At 39.4% G+C, this 20,481-nt stretch overlaps 1 protein-coding gene across 1 annotated transcript in view; it reads right to left on the bottom strand.

The window, feature by feature from the left end:
- The window catches only part of LOC150078826 (ganglioside-induced differentiation-associated protein 1-like), a 58,432-nt gene extending 48,077 nt beyond the window's left edge, over positions 1 to 10,355 (bottom strand). The window contains exon 1 of the mRNA XM_090383390.1: positions 10,021 to 10,355. Within this exon, the coding sequence (XP_090239516.1) occupies positions 10,021 to 10,083 (63 nt within the window). The 5' untranslated portion in view covers positions 10,084 to 10,355. The remainder of the gene's footprint in view (positions 1 to 10,020) is intronic.
- Between the last annotated feature and the right edge of the window lie 10,126 nt (positions 10,356 to 20,481).

Genomic DNA, 20,481 nt, shown 5'->3' on the forward strand with positions numbered 1-20,481 from the left:
TGAAAGAAAAGCAACCAACAAAAAGTGCAAGTGGTGGTAGTGCCAGGAAATGAAACAAAATTGATTTAGAAATGATGAAAATGATTAAGAAGTATGAAGCAAGACAAAGTTTGTCATCTATTGCAAGGGAATTGGCACCTCCGTAGTTTAAGTTCTGTTCCGGATAAAATAATGGAGTCACTGGTTAAAGATGCATTGCAGGATCATCTAGACAAAACTGCAGCAATAATTCAGACACAGCATGGGTTTGTTAAGGGAAAGTCTTGCCTGACAAATTTGATAGGATATTATGATGTGGTTACAAAGGTACTGGATGCAAAAAATAATTTTGATATCATATATTTGGATTTCAGGAAAGCTTTTGACACTGTTGCGCATGGAAGACTATTGTACAAATTGGAGTAGAATGGTATTAAGGGTAAGTTGCTATAATGGATAAAAGGATGGTTGAGTGGGAGAAGACAGAGGGTAGTAATTAATGGATGCTGCTCTTCGTGGACTAATGTTATTAGTGGAGTCCCACAAGGTTCGGTGTTGGGTCCTCTGTTGTTTTGTATATTTATCAATGATATTGATGAAGGTATAGCAGGCTTAGTGTCGAAGTTTGCAGATGATACAAAGGGTGGCAGGGTTGTTAATGACAGTAATGGCAGTGTGCTACTGCAACAGGATCTAGATAATTTGGGCAGATGGGCTAAGAAGTGGCAACTGAAGTTTAACCTTGACAAATGCAAAGTACTGCATATGGGTAGAAGTAACCCCAGAGAAACGTACCAACTGTGTGGTACTACACTTAAGGTGGTAGAAAATGAAAAAGACCTGGGAGTAATTGTGCAGTCAGATATGAAGTTTTCTGAGCAATGCAGACAGGCTGCCAGGGCAGGTCATGGGGTTTTGTCAATGATATATAGTTAATTTTGCTAGCAGGGAAAAGGAGGTGATTGTCCCTCTGTATGAGGCAATGGTCAGGCCATGCCTTGAGTACTGTGTACAGGTCTGGAGGCCTCATTTTAGGAAGGATGTAGATTTGCTTGAGCGTGTACAGAGAAGGGCAACAAGATTGGTGAGGTGAATGAAGGGATCCTCTTACCAAGACAGGCTTAAATTCTGCAAATTGTGGTGGCTGGAGACTAGGCACCTGCACGGTGATTTGATTGAGGTGTACAAGGCCTTGAGCATGCTGAATTCTGATGGGACCCTTCCACCTGTTCAGATTACGAACCTAAGCGGGCATAAATTCAAATTAAGAAAAGACAGATGTAGAATAGATGTGAGGAAATTTGCCTTTAGCCAGCGGGTGGTTAATTGCTGGAACAAACTTCCATCTTTCATTGTGGAAGTTGACAGGTTAAATAAATTTAAGGAGGAACTGGACAGGCATTTGGAGGGAATGGTGTGTTTTGTTTTTTTTTTGGCTGATGCTGCATAAGCTCATATACTTGCTTTCTTGCACATGCCACTACTACTATTTCAATTCGAATGTGAAAGTCATATTTCTACCGCCAAACTCGACTTCACTCATCCAACCTAAGGATCACGGTGTTATTTCAAATTTAGAAGCATATTACGGTTGATTCTGGTTATTTGGGACACATCGAGACTAGTGCAGTTTGGTCTGATTAAGTGGCTGTGCCAATTATGCAAAATATCACGTAAATAGTTAAAAATACAGCTTTATGATTGATTTTCTGTATGATCAAATCACATTACTGGACTTTCTATAGTAAAGTACCGTTCACTATACTGATAATTAGTAAGCACTGGTCACAGTGATCACATTTGTGAATTGAATTTTAATTCTATTAAAATTATTCTAATTAACGACAATAGGAGGGAAATTATCCACAGGCTATAAAAGTATAGTATATTAAGTAGAAATTTACACTTTATTACCTTACCAATTAAAAAATTAAATTGATACATGAAAATTGGAAGAATATTTTCCACAGGTTAGCAAAATAAAAATAAATTTACGCTTAAGTGCATAGCTTAATAAGTACTGTAATATGTGCATTCTAACTAGTTGATATCTTTGTTCACTAACATTTGTGGGTGGCAGTTAAAATTTAAAACAGTAAAAAAGATAAAGCAATTAATAACAAAGAACATGGCACACACACAAATCGCAAATAACATGATATGTGCAAGTGAGAATGGAATAACAAGTTATGAAGCTTAAAAAATAGGAATGAAGAGAAGGGTCTGAAAACTTATTTTTTTATATGATTGAAGATTTCATAGAAGCGTAAACACATTTCACCATAATAACAAAAACCCACAGAATGTCGGTATTCTCACAAATTCAATAAAATTGAGTTTACTTTCTGTTTATAGATTGCACTAACAGAAAAGCCCACTAAACCAGAAACTGGTAATTTTTTATGGTTGTGACCTCCAAAAATATGACCGGACAATGTGGTATGCTGCGGGTGCTGTGGTCTCCTGCCCCGATTAAACAGCATGTTGTCCCAATTAAGTGAAGTAAACCCTGGCATTTTTTTGATTGGGTTCTGTTCTTTAAGATTTGCCCCAAATAAATGGCTGCTCCGATTAACCGGTGGCCCAAATAACTGAAATCCATTGTATTTACGCACAACATTTGCTCGGTCATTGTTTGCTGTAGACGGTGAGAAAAATTTTACATTAAGAGACTTTTGGAAGTCTTACAGTATTTACCACATCATCTTAAACTTTAATAAAGCTTGGGTGGGATTACTAAAAGTTGTTTAAATGGTGCATTGGAGAAAATATGCCCACCGCACATAAAAGGCTTTGAAGGATTTGAAAAAGACAAATCATATAAAGAGGTTACAAATAGGATTGTAAAGGTTGCAGAGCTACTTCAGTTGGAGGTTGATGCCAAAGACGTGGAGGAGTTAATAGAGGAAGAAGAGAAGGAATTATCTAACAAAAGACTTACTGACTTGCAAGCAGCGATATTGAAAGAAGAAAATGCTGATGAAGAAGATGAACCAAATGAGGAGCCAAGATGCTTCATCACCACAAAGATGGCATTTTGTGAAATTGCATCGGAAATGGTGAGGTTTGAGAAGATGGATCCTGACAGCAAACGATTCTTAAAAGTTAACAGAGGGGCGAATGATATGCTTGCTTGCTACAAAGAAATCTACGATGAAAAGCAAAAAGCCACCATCCAGTCATCCGTTAATGTTCTTTCGTATGGTTGAGCGGCGGACCCCTTCTAAATCTCCACAGCCCTCAACCTCTGTAGTGGCATATTTATCAGCTGAAGACATTGATTCTGGCAACGATGCTCGAGAGGTAAAACTTACTGACATTATGCCTGACTCTTTTTTTGTAATTCTATAATTTTTTTAAATTGCATGCTTTTGTAATTTTTCCTGCACATGAGATAAAATATTTAATAAATACGATAAATAATTCTATTTACATGTTCATCGAACATTTCTTTTTTTGATTCATTCAATTCAGCGAGTGCTGCACAAGCATGGAGGAAATTCCTACTTACGCAGAGTTCCGTGAAACGCAACCCTTACGTAAATCGGGGAGTTGCTGTGCAGTATTTAAATTTTAAAAGCATGAAGCTTGGCATAATTTTTATAAATTACCATATTTCCCCATGTATAAGATGCTCCTATGTATAAGACGCACCTTAATTTTGGGGCCCGAAATTTGAAAAAAAAATGTATTACATAAAGTTATTGAACTCAAGTTTTATTCATCATAAAATTCATACAACTCCTCATCACTGTCAAAACTCCCATCCATTAGCTTGTCCTCATCTGTGTCTGATGACGAATCACTGTCTTCATATATTGCCTCGTCCTCAGTTCCATCTATGACATTTGAAATGCCACACTTCTTAAATGACTTTACAATGATCTCAATCTTGATATTATTCCAGGATCTTTTCACCCAGGTACAAACTTCTCCTATAGTTGGTTTCTTCACTCTTCCTGCTGGTGTCAAATTGTCCCCAGAAGACTTCATCCATTGGTTCCATTCGTCTCTCATGGCAACTTTGAAGGGTTTGCTAATGCTGACATCAAGTGATTGGAGCTGGGATGTCAAGCCTCCAGGTATGATGGCAAGTTTTGTTTTTTGCTCTGTAGCAATCTTCTTTGTATTTTTTGTTGTGTGCCCTGAACTGATCAAGCACCAATAGGGCAGGTTTGCGTAAGAGCCCACCTGGTCTCCTGCTCCAAACTTTCTCAAACCAGATCTTCATCCCATCCTGATCCATCCAACCCTTGTCATGAATGTGGACAATCACTTCTCGAGGAATGTCTTCTTTTGGCATTGTTTTGCGTTTGAAAATCAGCATAGGTGGCAGCTTGGTTCCGTCGGCACAACAAGCTAGAACAACTGTATAATGGCTCTTTTCATGTCCACTTGTCTTCACAGTTACAGTTTTCACCCCCTTCTTATCAACAGTTCTGTTACTTGGGACATCAAATTGAAGGGGGACTTTGTCCATATTTGCAATCTGTCCCAACTCAAACTGATGTTTGTTTTGACATTGAATGACAAAATGATGAAATTCAAGGACCTTCTGCCCATAGCTTTCAGGCATCTTTTGGGCAAGTCTGGTGCGTGTATGCATGCTTAGTCCATTCTATTTCATGAATCTGAAGCACCAACTGTGTCCTCCTTTGAAATCAGTAACTTTTTTCATCAGCAATTCTTCTTGCCTCATGCTAAACCATCTTTGTGGACACAGGAATTCCAATTGCCCTTTGCTCCTCAATTCCCTCTCTAAATCAGGCCATTTTGCTGACTTGCCTCTCATGGCCTTCTTCTGCTGTGGCGTTTTCCGTAGGGTTTCTTCTTCCCGTAGCCAGTCTCGGATTGTTTTCTCAGTTGGAGGAGGACCAAACTTACGTTCAGCAGCATGATTTCCTTTCACTTTTGCAAACTGGATCACTTTTAACTTGAATTCAGCACTGTACGAAAATCTTTTCTGTAATATACCGGTAACAAGTGCGAAACAATGAGTGCAAAGACAACAAGCGCGAAAAAGCAGGAAATGCAAGTAAAAAAATCTACAACCACTGTATAAGATGCACCCAGTTTTTAGACCCCCAAATTTTTCGAAAAAAGGTGCGTCTTATACATGGGGAAATACTGTAAATGTTACAGATATATATATATATCATAATTCAAATCAAGCAGATTCTGCTGGCAGATTATTTCCAGATTAGGCACCTTGCGATGAGATCTGACTGAGTTGTATAAGGCTTTGAATGGTTTGAGCAAGCTCGATACTGATGTGATTGTTCCTCTTGTTTGGATTATATACCCTGAGGGGGCATAAATTCAAATTGAGAAAAGACAGTTGCAGAATAGATGTGTGGAAATTTGCCTTTAGCCAGTGGGTGGTTGATTGCTGGAACTAACTTCCATCTGTGATTGTGGAAGTTGACAGCTTAAATAAATTCAGGGAAGAACTAGACAAACTTTTTGGGATGGATTGGTGAAATGTTTTTATGGCTGGTATGCATTGTTGTGTTCAGTCAAACATCAGAGATCCCCAGGTTTTGTTTATACTTCATGCAAATCATTCTCTGAACCTTTGCATAGTACACTCATTCGGAAGCATTTCTTCATGTCTGACTTTTTTTGGAACCTTGGACAGTTTATTCCTTCTTTTTTCTCTCACATCATCGATGGGAAATGCATGCAAGCATGACAGTCAAAAGACTTTCCCAGACAAGATGGAGTTGCTCATTATGACACTGTGAACCCAGTGAAGGCAAATTTTGAAAAGCTGACCTCAACCCTTGAAGTACTGTGCGATCCAAAAGGAAATGTGGACACAAGAGGATCAGCTCAGAGATTGTTGTCTGCTGTATGTGATTTCCCTTTTTTGAGTTTCCATTCTTTCTGGTGTGAAGTCCTGTAAGAAATTAATCTCACACAAAAGTAATTGCAAACAGTTGGAATCAGCCTTGAAAAGTGCATTGTGAAGCTTACAAGCTATAAAACTGTTTCTTGAAGATCAATGCAGTGAAATTGTGGAGAGGGCCATTCATCATACAACTACAAAATGTAAGGAAATGGGCATTTCTGTGGGGAGAAGAGGGAGAGTAAAATTCAGAAAAAGGATGCCAGGAGAGTTAGCAAAGGATGTTGGTCTCACATTGCCAGAGAAAGTAAAAAGGGCTATGTTTGAATGTCTTGATCGCTTTCATTAAGAATTGGAGATTTGTTCTAACCACAGGGCTCACATCTGGTGAGTATGGGCTTATCACATCCAGGGTTCTGAGCTGGATATCATCATTCTTCTCTTTCTTGGTGATTCTCTCTCTCAGGGTAACTCTGCAAAATTTTTTTTTTTTTTGGCTGGTACAGCTTAAGCCTCGGGCTTCCTTGCACCATGTAGCTAATAATAAGGCAGTGGATTAAATTCTGTCACTTTTTACTGTATTCAGTCAAGGACTTTGGTTGTTGCAATGGAAGAACAACTTTGGAAGTATATTCCAAATTTGACTTAGATTTTCAATGAATTCTTTGGTGAAAATTGGACAACTTCAGATGCATTTGGAAGCTGCCAAAATCATTACTGAAGAGGCAAAGAAATGGACAGCATTGCATTTTCTGGAGTTTATTGTGAAATGGGAGTTTGATGAATCTCTACCAAGCTTATCACTGTGTTTGAGATTCTTTCTGACTTTGTGTCTATTGCTTCATGTGAAAGACGTTTTTCCAAATTGAAATTGATAAAAAAATTTCTTTTGCTCAATGAGAGCTGGATATCATCATTCTTCTCTTTTTTGGTGATTCCCTTTTACTTCTGACTCTTGTTTTCTCTCTCTCTCAGGGTAACTCAGAAATTCTTTTTTGGGTTTCGCTGGTGCAGCATAAGCCTCAGTCTTCCTTTTTTTTTTTTTTTTTTTTTATGAAAACCCCAAACACGAAAGGTATCAAAATCTATAGTACTTAGTACCGTGCATGGGTTGAAGGAGAAGTATGGGGGGAGGGGGATGCCGGAAACTTTGCTCTAGAGACTAAACATGGGTTTCACCACTTCAAGCCTCCAATAAGCAAAGTGGTGGAATTTCACCGGTTGATGAAAGTCATCTACCATGGCTAATAATAATAATAAAGATGAATTTTGATGGGTCGTTGATCAATTTGCAGAGTTAAACTTGAAAGCAGAGACTGTGAATCCTCTCTATTTACCTTTTAAAGAATAGGCTGATTGTTGAGATTTGATTTTCTGTTTTTTATATTCAACCAACGTGGGATTACCTGTTCGCCGAATGTTTATTATTATTATTATTAGCTATATGGTGTAAGGAAGCCTGAGGCTTATACTGCACCAGCCAAAAAAAAAAAAATTCGAGAGAGAGAGAGAGAGAGAGAGAGAGAGAGAGCGTGCCAGAAGTAGAAAGGAATCACCAAGAAAGAGAAGAATGATGATATCTAGCTCAGGACCCTAGGTGTGCCAAGCCCATGCTCACCAGATGTGAGCCCCTGGGGTTAAATGTCCTGCATTTTTCTTATTTCCAATTTGCTACACAGTGCTGTTTAAAAATCTACTTGCGAACATATTTTTTCTGTATGTTTAAATTTTTAAATTATTTATGATGGGTGCCAAAGGAAGGATCTGCCCCAGGTGCTTAAATACCTTAGGTGTGTGGTATGTTCTATTAGTGGAGCCAATGAAGCTTTTTCTTCCATCTCTCCACATTAAACTTAGTCTAACAAGAGTTTTGTGAAAGCAGTGGGCCAGGTGAATTCAACAGGATTTCATTACTTAAGTAAAAAAAATTTCCAAGAATTGTGCCATGGAAGTGAAAGAGGAAATCTTTGTGAGTTCTCAAATCAGAGAGCTTCTACAGGATGGAAGCTCAGAAAAATGCCTGAATGTATTAGGACTAATAGTACGGCAGGATTTTAAATGGTTTTGTGGAACTCGTTGGGTAATCATAGGTCTCCTGTACACAAAAGTGGAGTTCAGAAACTGCTTGTTGCATGTAAAGAAATGGGATGCCACATGTTGCAGAAACTTCATTTTTTACATTTAGACTTCTTTCCCAGAAACCTTGGCACAGTAAATGTTGAGCAGGGAAAATGATTCCATTAAGTCAATCAAAAATTGCTACCAAGGTTTCTGGAAGAAACATTGTTTCTTCCAGAAATAAAAATGTGATGATAACCTTTCTTACATGTTTTGTAATGAATTGACTTTATTAACTTGTACTGATAGTACTGATAATGGGGGGGAAAAAAATTAATTTTGTTGACTAATGTTATAGAAAAGAATTGGCAGGCAAAATGAGTAATTTTTAATTTTTTTTATTATTATTATTTTTTTGGCTGGAATTGTCAGGGCCATATAAAAAGGGATACATTGGATGTGATACATCCAATTCCCGACAACACAGATGGGGGCTCCTCAAAACATTTCTTTAATGATTATAATATAGCTATAACAAAATAAAGGGCTCCCCAAAACCAATCATGTGCCCAGATCCTCGGATGTCATTGCACATTCTTGTGTACTGTGCAAGCGTTGCCTCCTTCCTTCATGTTGCCTGTACTAATACTAAATGTTTAAAATGTTTTAATATGTTTAATAATATAGATAAATAATCAGTGGTGTCACTCCAGTTTTCTAATAGTTTGTTTTCTTTATTTTTTAGAGACAGAAATAAGCACAGCACAAAGTAATACTTATATTCTAAATTTTTGACCAGCTTTACCAAACTGGTTGGGTTTTCATATTTGGCAATGTTTTATAAGGTTTTTTTTTTTTTTTAATCAAGAATATATACACATACTGTGTATGAATTATATAGGTGGGTTGTGGGATTTTTTGAGTTATTTTTTGTTTTGAAGGCAGTTATAAAAAAATCCAAAAACTGCTATGGTACAACACATAGGTAGGCACTGCTTATTGCAGTGCGATTTTGGGTTGCCAAGTCAACAGATCTTGAATAAAGGACACTTGCATGCTACCGTATAATTCCCTGTTTACCATGATATAAATTTGCCTGTGCAATATTTTTTATAATGTCATTATTATATTCATTGATAAAAATATATAGAAAGTCTTACTCTTGTAAAATCACACTACTATATTAAAATTAAACATTATATTTTGTGAATTAAAGACAGGAAAAAATTACAAATTATGATGAATGAAGCCTTTATTTATTTATGAAACTATACTTCTCATGACTTTGACCAGCCTTGAAGAAAGCTGCATCATTTTATATTGAGAGCAAAATCAGCACAATTGTCTTTCAAATTGAACTAAATCAGTTCACTTTTTATTAATTCCACTGAAAATTCTTTCGTAATTTGCAGATGTTCCAGGAATCGACAAAGCGTAGGACACCACTTTGAAAATATTTATACATTTCAAACTACTGCTTTTTAAAATGAAGTGCCATTTGCAGTTGAATTTAACTTAACCCGATTACTTAATTAATTTTGAAAACATATGCGTTTAAAACTTTTAGTAATGAATAAAATTTTGGAGTTCAATTACTGAATTAAAGGACATTTGGCATCCTTTCCTGGTATAGGACACTTGGCAACCTTAGCGTGATTATACCTTCTTCAAAACGATAAGCTAAATAATCCAAATTATTTGAAGTACACACAACTATAATCCAGTGTTTTATTTATTTATTATTATTATTGATTTCACCCCACTGCTAATAATTAGGTATTGGTCCTTGAAATTTAAAACAAAATGGTTACTGAACAGATCTATATGGCATTTTGTGAAGGGGGAAAAAAAAAAAGTCATCCACCGTCATACAATAGTTTTTAATCCGTCTTTATAGAAAAAAAAAAGTTGAGTTGGCGTAACTGGTTTATGTAAGCTGCATTACATAATCCATAAATACAAATAAGGCGGTATCGATAAGTTTTGGTTGGCCTGTTTGCTGATAAGCGTAACATACTTAAAAAAAAATTACAGGCTTGCACGAGGAAGGAGACTTACGCTCCTCCCACGCCCCTCTCTCCTACAACGAAACTCTTTCATCAGTTATTCCTTTTTATTGTCATTCTTTTACTTACGATTTGGGAACGTGATGAACCAATTGCGACATACAAAAGACGATTGACTTCGGATCCGGACATGATTGCCAATCCAAAGCTTCACAGAAACAAATTTGTTTTACACGACGCAGCACTCAAATTAAACATTTGTATAACAAGTTTTTCCTCTATCACAGCTCTCAGCACTTTATCAACGTATTGCGAAACCGGCGTCACCGTGTAGATTGATATTTTCTCTACGGGCTCTAGCCGATTACTTTAGTTTGGAGTGATGTCATTATCAAAATACGCCCCCGTAGCCTAGTGGTCAGGCGCGAGGGTGCATAAGTACACGTGCCTTGAGTGACCGGGGTTCAAGCCCGTGACTACTGAATACGGTGCTGTCTCTTGTATTCTGTCTATCTTGTGAACTCCTCTGACCGTTTGGTCGTCCCGGAGTATAAACAGAAAATTTATTTTATTTTTTATTTATATACATATTGTACGCCGGCACGACTGTTTAGGTCAAGGGCGTTTGCAAATAATCAATTTTGATAAGAATATAATCACTAACCCTATCAGTGGCAAAACTACCATACGCCAGATAAGCCACAGAGTAGTAACATGTTACTACTAGCCTACTCTACTCTGTGGCCACAGCGAAAAGCACCGAAGGTCAAAGGGACCAGGGCGGTTCGCTTAGTTAAAAAGCATTGGAGACATTCGTAAAACTTGCTCGGGGTACAGTATTTGTAGTTTCTCTGCTGAAACGTGTGTGATACTGAGATTGTCGTACTCGATTATCTGCATAACCGGAAGCAGAGTAGTAACAGATATCATCATTCTTCTCTTTCTTGGTGATTCCCTGTACTTCGCTGTGACCGGAAAGAAGTACAGTACCGGTAAAATTGGCGAATGTCAGGGCGTCATGATTCACAGGGAGTTGGAAAAACTCTGGTACACAGAATAGTAACATATCTTACTTCTCTGTGCTCTTGTACGACCAAAGTCAGAGGAGTTTATAGTAAATCAGAATACTGATCGTTAATCCCACAGAGTAGTATCTTACTACTCTGTAGTTAATCCTATTTAACAATTACGAGCTTCTATCACGGACTCAAAGAACGTGGTCGAGTGAATGAGCTTAAAAAACGTAACCGAGTGGTCAAAGTCAAAGTGCAGTAGCGCTCGTTCCTTAACATGCATTACATGACTGAGAGCTACAGCTAAAAATAATAAATATGTATATATTTAATTGCAGATGTAGTAAATTGATATTAGAACCTAAATACATAACAGCTGAGGGCTACAAATTAATATGCTATGGCACGGAGAATAGGAGGAATGGATAGGAGTTGTGGTTTAAAATAACCCAAAGGATGCAGTAATGGAAGTGTGCAGGAAAAGTGACTGGCTAATTAAAATTAAACTGTTATTGACTGGTAAATATGTGCTGAATATCATTAGTGCTTACGCCCCATAGGCAGGATGGGATGTAGAAGAGAAGCTTTTTATGAGGATTTGAATGAGGCGATCAGCATGCTATGGCACGGAGAATAGGAGGAATGGATAGGAGTTGTGGTTTAAAATAACCCAAAGGATGCAGTAATGGAAGTGTGCAGGAAAAGTGACTAGCTAATTAAAATTAAACTGTTATTGACTGGCAAATATGTGCTGAATATCATTAGTGCTTACACCCCATAGGCAGGATGGGATGTAGAAGAGAAGCTTTTTATGAGGATTTGAATGAGGCGATCAGCAGCATGCCTGATGAGGAAGGAATAATTATCGGAGCAGACCTCGATGGACACGTAGGCCAGAGAACCCACGGCTACCATGGAGTCCATGGCAGCTTTGGATAGAATGAGTGCAATGCAGATGGAGAAAGGATCTTGGCTATGGCTCATGGATTGTGGATAGCTAATACCCAGTACAAGAAGAGAGACCAACACTTTATTATATACCATAGTGGTGGGCATAGTATTCAAGTCGACTACATGATTTTGAGAGCCAAAAATAAGAAATGGTGCCAAGACTGCAAATTCATCCCAGAAGAAAGCTTATTCAATCAACACAGACTCCTGGTCTGTGATCTATTTATTGAAGGAACTTGCCAAGGCTTTCGCAAGAAGTTTGAGGAGTAAATCAAATGATTTAGGCTACAAGAACATGAGCCTAAATTGAGACTGCAGGAATTGCTCCTACAGGCTTTTAGAGAAATCGAGGAGGATCCAAACCTGATGACTGGACCAAATATGGAACAAGGGCCAGAAGAAGATTATGAAGGGAGGAGAAGAAATTCTGGGAAAAACCAAAGGAGGAAAGAAAATGTATAGAGAAACCTGGTGGTGGAGTGAAGGGGTTCAGAAGACATCAAAGGACAAGACTGCTTTTAAAGAATGGCAGAAAGACAGAATTGATGAAAACAAGAATAGGTACAAAGAAAAGACAAGCTAAACAGGCAGTAGCTGAAGCCAGGGACAGAGCTGTGGAAGGATGGTACAATAGTATATTCAAGATTGCTAGAACCCAGTTCAATAAACAGCAGGATATAAGAGCGATAAGATCACTCTTATATCCTAGTAAAAGATCAGACTGGCAAGGTTCTTATGAAAACAGGAGATGGAAAGAGTTTTTCGAAGGGATCATGAATAGTGAAACAGACTGTGGAGAAGAACAGGAGCTATAAGGCCATGATGAGGACGTTTAAGATTTAAAGGAGGAAGAAGTTTTGCCAGCATTGCATAGTATGAAGGCAGCAGGGCCTGGCATGATACCCATTGAAATTTTCAAGGGGTTAGGACACGGAGGACTCCCATTTATGACGAGGCTAAAGTATAAAATAATGAGCAGCCAAGATACCAGATGCTTGGAGGGAGAGTTATAGTACCGATATATAAAAGGAAAGGAGACATACAAGATTTCAACAACTATAGACTTATCAAACTAATGAGCCAGACAATGAAGTGGTTAGAGAGGGTTGTCGAAAGAAGACAGTTAAAATGCAAGACCAAATTACCAAGAAACAGTTAGACTTTATGAAGGGGAGAAGCACTACCAATGGAATATTTACAGTCAAGTTCCTGCAAGAGAAGTGTAGAGAGAAAGAACAAGCTCTCCACTTAGCCTTAGTAGAGCTAGAAAAGGCTTATGACAGAGTACCTAGGAGTCTTCTGTGGAAGCAGTGTGTTCCTGAGACCAATGTCAAGCTTATCCAGGATATGTACCAGGACAGTAGAACTAGAGTATGTCGTGCAGCTGGAATTACTGATGCCTTCATTGTTAACGTCGGCTTACACTAGGGCTCTGCCCTTAGCCAATTTCTATTTATTAGTTCAAATTTTCGCCAGCAGGGGAAACGGCGCTGCACATATGTAAAAGTTGTCATTTACTTCAAGACACGCTGCTTACGTAAATGACATCTTGTTCGATAAAAGCATAAGGGTCATAAAGGCCAAAGCCACCGTCAATAACCATTATGATTTGCAAAAAAGGAACGTGCTCTTTTAGGAAAACTGTTCTACCAGAATAATAGTGACGTTAATGTAACGTGAATATCGGAAATGTAATGGTTTGCATTAAGGACCTTTGATGACAGTGGGACTTCAAAAACTAATAAAGAAATTTGAAGCGACCAAAGATATTCAAAGAAATTTGACATGTATCGAAACGGAGGTGGTGGGTGAAGTGGTGGTTGCAATGGTCAGAATGTAAAACACTAACAGTCAGCAGTGCCAGAGGTGTGTCAAGAGACTTGAACCTTCCTTGGTCTATTGTACCTCAAGTGCTTAGAATAATTTTACGCCGCTGATTCCCGTTAAAGATTCATCTAGTGCAAGAACTAAAATCTTGAGATCAGCAACAACGAATAGACTTTGCTCTATGATTTCTGGCTCGTATGGAACTTGACGATACATGAGCTCGAGTGATCTTGTGGTCTGTTGAGGCACTCTTCATGGGGCTGTAAATGCACAAAACTGCCGAATATGGGGAACTTCCCGTCCATCTGCTGTGCATGAAAGACCACTACAAAGTTAATACGGTACAGTATGGTGTGGATTCACAGCAAAGTTTATAATGGGACCATTTTTATTTATTTATTATTATTATTATTTTATTTTTTTTGAAGTACACCTTACGGCGCCTACTGGCCTCGTAAGGTATACGGTGACTAGTGCACGGTACTGCGCTCTATTAAGAGATCACATTATTCCCGCTCTGCAAGAAAGGCAATGCTTGTAGACCGTAGTGTTCATACAAGATAGTACCCCTCCCCACATTGTTCGACAAGTGAAGGAACTGCTACGTTCAACATTCGGAAATGATCGCATCATTTCTAGAGACTTTCTGCAGTTCTGGCCAGCCCCATCGGCGCCTCCGTAGCCAGGTGGGAAGGAGCAGCAGTGCGTAGCACACGCTTCTTGATTAGACCGGGGTTCCAGCCCGTCACCACCAAATACGGAGGATGCGGAGAGGTCCGGGAATGACCACCGCATATCCTGGAGCAATATGGCCTTAGTTGCTAATGCTCCTAAAAAAAAAAACCAAAACCAAACCAGTCCCATCATCAATTCTCTCAATCCCTGTGATTTCTGGCTATGGGGATACCTAAAAGAATTTATCGTGGCGGCATACAGACGCTTGTCGATTTGAAAGCAAGCATTAAAACAGCATGTAGCCAACATCCCCATTGAGATGCTACACTAAGCTGTGTTGCACGCAGTCCTCCGATTTCAGAATGTCATCTCAAGTGAAGGAAAGTACATAGAAGAATATTTGTAGACTTCTAAGTTCTAATATTAAAATCTAATCCTAAGTCAGTTTTTCACAACTTTTTTCGCTATGTGACCCAGCTCGCTTTTGGACTGACATGTCATGGCCTACTAGGGATCATAGCCGAGCAATTTTTTGAAACCAAAGAAATGTCAATAATAACGACAGCTTAGTTCAATTTAAAAGTATTTAATGGAACAATGTTTCTCATTTAAACAATTTCTATAGTGAACACAAAACACTGCAGGCATTTGTCGAATGAAAAAAAAAAAAAAAAAAACCTTCAAACCAGTTTAAGCCTACTTTAATGGGAGATGTTCTGAAATTTCTGCACCAGTTTCCCAATCCTAGGTTGTGTTGTAGAATCGCACATCCAACATCTGCCTCACATTCAAGGCAGTTCCGAGCCTTTCTCTGTAGCCTTCAGCTGCACCAATGTTGAAAAACCTTATTCACAAAGATTAGTCGTTGCAAAGGGCAGGAGCTTCCGAAGGCATTCCTTTGCAATGTTGGGGTAGCTTCCCATCATTTTGGCCAAAACTCCTACAGGAAACTTCAATCAGTTCATCCTGGACATCACTGACTTTAACAAGACAAGGATTGCTCATGAGTGCCCTTCTCTCCCAATTTCTGGAGAGTACTGCAGACATTCTTCTCGGAGACAGCTGAGGTGTGTCACAACATCCTTTGCAATGCCAGGATCCAACGGATCATTAATAATGACTGCTGAAAGAGATTCAAATGTGGCAAAGTTCCCTTCCTTGGCCTTTTGTTTCCAGTTTTTAAAACTTCTGTATAAATGCACTGAGAGTGTCAATGAACTGAATGATAGTTGTTCCCTTCCTTGCAGCTTTAGATTCAGTCTGTTCAGTTGATTAAATATATCCGCAAGGAATGTGCAGCGAAAGACCCACAGCTTTTCATGGAAGGAAACTTCAGATTTCTGCTTTTCTTGCATCTGTAGGAAACTCTGCAACTCTTCAAGAGTTCATACACTCGTGGCACAACATTGCCTTTTGATAGCCAAAGCACCTTGCTGTAGTAGAGAAGGTTCTTATGCTTTGAATCCATTTCTGTGCACAATTGCTTGAACAGTCGGGAATTCAAAGCACCTCTTTTCACGTAGTTCACAATTTTGATGACTTGTTCAAGAACATCCTGAAGATGAGATGGAAGGGTTTTGAAGCAAGAGCTTGCCAATGAATCAGGCAGTGAACACCAATGATGCCTGGAGATCGATCTCAAGCAAGCGTATGGAAGCCCCTTTTTGCTCCTAGCATAGCTGGGGCGCCATCGGTGCACATTCCATATAGATTGTGCCAGTTCAGTCCATCATGATCAAAGAACTCTGATGCTATTTCCATCATATTCACAGCACTTGTATTTCTTTCGAGAGAATGGCAGAATAAGAATTCTTCCTTGATGGAAACACCCTTCACATACCGAACGAAGACAAGAAGCTGGGAATAGGATCAAACATCTGTGGATTCATCCCACTGATTTGAGAACGATCCAAAAGCAGCTTCTTTGATTTCAGCAATCACCTGTTCTTTTATGTTGCTAAACAAGTCAACAATCCTCCTATGAACCGTATTATTCGATAAAGAAATTTTGTTGAACTTTTTTTTCAGCTTCTTCTCCAAGCAGAATACGAGCACATTGTTTGATCAGAGTCTCTCCAACTGTGTGAGGTTTCTTCTGTTGTGCAATGAGGAAGCTGACGGCATAAGAAGCTTCCGTCATTCTTGCTGAAACTATGCTTCTCTTTGATCCAAGCTCTGGAGCTTCACTTTCTTTTCCATTCTCTTGACGTAGTCCACATCCTTATGTTGATGCTGCTGGATGCATTTTCTCTAAATCGAGCTTCAACTTCGATGGGCGCAAAGAGTGATTTCCGCAAACTTTAGGGCTCAGGACGCATTGTCCCTTTAATTCTCCTCGTGAAAGGATCTGAATCCAAAATTTATGTATTGCTTTTCATATCCTTGTTTTGTCATTTCAGAAGGGTTTCTGGAGTAGAACGATGAAATACCCAAGAAACAGCAATTAAAAAATATTGTAAAAAAAAAAAAAACAAGAATAAAGAAATGCAGGGAATAGAAAAAATGGACATATGATCATAGCCATTATATCGGATTTCAGATCGAGGAATAGTTTGAGTAGCTTGTTTGTTTGTTGTTTGGTTTTTAGGAGCATTAGCAACTAAGGCCACATTGCTCCGGGAATATGCGGTGGTCATTCCCTTGACCTTTCCGCATCCTCCGTATTTGGTGGTGACGGGCTCGAACCCCGGTCTAATCAAGAAGCGTGTGCTACGCACTGCTGCTCCTTCCCACCTGGCTAAGTTTGAGTAGCATGGCCCCTATATTTTTTAACAGTATTCAATGAATCGATGCTACTTGAGTGTTGACCCCGTTTATGTATCTTTTCACCATGTAATACCAAATACAGGGTGTCTCAAAAATATTGGTACAAACGTTTAGAGAAGGTAGGTAACATCCAAAGGAATGTGAATCGCATAGGAACCCATAACCGGAATTGTGGGCAAGATGATATTTTGGTAAGTGGTATATGTCAAATGCCTGGCATATGGATGACTGTACCCAGGGTATCCCAGCAGAACATGTGTGTGAGTGACCATCTGGGGGATGGTCACTCACACACTAGCAAGGCTTTTGTGGATTTATTGGATGATTGTTTTCTACATCTGCAGGTGCGGGAGGCAACTAGAGGGAGTAATACTCTTGATTTGATTATCAGTAGCGATTCTTCATGCATTAAGAATCTGCAGGTAAATGAACCACTAGTTGACAGTGATCACAGTGTGCTGAAGTGGGATTTACTCAAAGAGGTAACTACCATCAGGGGTAAAGGGAAGGGTTTTGCTTTCGTAAAGGTGACTATAGTGGTCCCAGACAGTATTTAAATTCTATATGGTGGGACCAACTGATGATGTTACCAACAGAAAATTCAAAATGGGAAGCATTCAAAGAACTTATCTTGGAAGCTACTAGGCTTTACATACCGACTAAGATATATTGTTCAAGGTTTAGGCCTAAATGGATGTCAGATGAACTAATGAGACATATGGCAGAGAAGAAAAATGCATGGGATACATACAAATTAACACGTGACACAGAAGCCTATGATAGATATAAGTTGATCTGTAACCAAGTTACAAAGGAGGTTAGGCAGGCGAAGGAGGATTACGAGAAATCTTTGGCAAAGGATGCAAAGAAAAACAGCAAACAGTTCTTTACTTATGTAAACTCTAGAATGAAGGGGATGAATCAGATTGGTCCACTTGATATCGATGGGTGAACTGTTGATGATCCTGCTCAGGTAGCTAACAAACTAAATGAATATTTTGCATCGACATTCACACATGAGGAGTTATTCAGCAAGGGGAATGCCAGAGGTGTATTCAACTCTGGCAGTAAGCTAGAGAATCTTGTAATAACTGAGAGTAAAGTGGAGGAGAAATTGTTGAAGATAAACACAAGAAAGACACCTGGGGTGGATGGGATCTATCCAGTTATATTAAAGGAGGCAGAAAGGAAGTAAGCAAACCATTAGCCATAATTATGAGAGCTTCCTTGAACTCAGGGGAGGTACCCATGGACTGGAGATATACAAATGTGACCCCAATTCACAAAGGAGGACCAAAGGCTGACAGAAGTAATTATAGACCTGTGAGTTTAACTTCTGTTCCCGGAAAATTAATGGAGGCACTGGTTAAAGACGCACTGCAGAATCATCTAGACAAGACTTCAGTTATAGCTCGGACACAGCATGGTTTGTTAAGGGGAAGTCTTGCCTGACCAATTTGATTGGATACTATGATGCAGTCACAAAAGAACTGGATGCAGGGAATAACTTGGATATTATATACTTGGATCTTAGAAAGGCTTTTGATACTGTTGCACATGGAAGACCGCTGCACAAATTGGAGCAGTGTGGCATTGGAGGCAAATTGCTGCTATGGATAAAGGGGTGGTTGAGGGGGAGAAGACAGAAAGTGGTAATCAATGGACACTGCTCAACATGGACTAATGTTATTAGTGGAATCCTCAGGGTTCAGTATTGGGTCCTTTATTGTTTTCTGTATTTATAAATGATATTGATGATGGTGTATCAAGCTTAATGTCCATGTTTGCAAACGATACGAAGGTTGGCAGGGTTGTCAAAGACACTACTGACACTATACTACTGCAACAGGATCTGGAAAGGTTGAGCAGATGGGCTGAGAGGTTGCTAACGAAGTTTAACATTGACAAATGTAAAGTACTATATATGGGAAACAGCAACCCCAGAGCAAAGTATCAACTCTGTGGTACTACACTGACAGTGATAGAGAATGAAAGGGACCTGGGGGTGTTTGTGCAGGCAGATATGAAGTTCTCTGAGCAATGCAGACGGGCTGCAAGAGTAGCTCATGGTGTATTGTCAATGATAAATAGGAATTTTTCTAGCAGGGATAAGGAGGTGATTATTCCCTTGTATAAGGCAATGGTCAGTCCACACACAGAGTACGGTATACAGGTCTGGAGGCCTCATTTCAAGAAGGATGTAGAGCTGCTGGAACGAGTACAGAGAAGGGCAACAAGATTAGTGAATGGCAACAAGATTAGTGAATGGAACAAAGGGGTGCTCTTACGAAGAAAGGCTTAAGTTTTGCAAAGTAAAGTGTCTGGAGACTAGGCACCAGTGAGGTGATGTGATAGAGGTGTATAAGGCCTTGAATGGTTTGAACATGCTCAATGCTGATGGGATTCTTCCTCTTGTTCAGAATAATCATCTGAGAGGGCATAAATTCAAATTGAGGAAAGACAGATGTAGGATAGACGTGAGTAAATTTGCCTTTAGCCAGCGGGTGGTTGGTTGGTGGAACAGACTTCCATCCCTTGTCGTGGAAGTTGATAGCCTAAATAAGTTTAAGGCTAAGCTGGACAGGTATTTCGAACGAACAGAGGGGTGAAGTGGAGGTGATTTTTTATTTATTTATTTTATTTTATTATTATTATTTTTTTTGGCTGATGCTGCATAAGCTTGCTTTCTTGCATCAAATGCCTCTACTAATGCTAATGCTAACATCACCCAAAGCATGACACCGACAGCACGGGCTTGTTTTCATCACACAGTGCATCCAGGTGTCATCAATTCCCCGATAAACGATGCACACGTACCCGGCCGTCCACATGATGCAACAGGAAATGTGGTTCATCGGACCAGACGATCTTCTTCCAATCACTCAAGGTCCAGTTTCTATGCTCGCGTGTCCATTGTAGGCGCTGTCACCGGTAAACCATGGTCGGGCTCTCGGAGCGCCTGAGGCTATGTAACCCCATTTTCAGCACGATTCGATGTACAATGTGTTGTGACACATCACTCCCGTCACTAACATTCGAATTACTGGCGAGTGGCGCCAAAGCCGCCCTTCTGTTGCCACGTACCATCCTGGAGAGAGCCTTCGTGAACCTCGAGCATCAACGAGCCGTGGGTTCGTGGATTTTCCCTTCTTGGACCACTTTCTGTAGGTAATAACGGCGGCTGACCTTGAGTATTCTAGCAGTCCTTCTGTTTCGGATTTCTCTGACCCAGTCGTCTGGCCATTACAATTTGACCTTTGTCAAACTCACTTAAGTCCCCTGCCTTTCCCATCTGAATAACAAGAGTTACACTGATTAACGGACCTCAGTATTACGTGTTTTTTTTACCGTGTCCCAA

Source organism: Mastigoproctus giganteus, chromosome 10, assembly GCF_048544385.1.
Source record: "Mastigoproctus giganteus isolate SK-2022 chromosome 10, ASM4854438v1, whole genome shotgun sequence".
In the NCBI taxonomy this organism is placed as follows: domain Eukaryota; kingdom Metazoa; phylum Arthropoda; class Arachnida; order Uropygi; family Thelyphonidae; genus Mastigoproctus; species Mastigoproctus giganteus.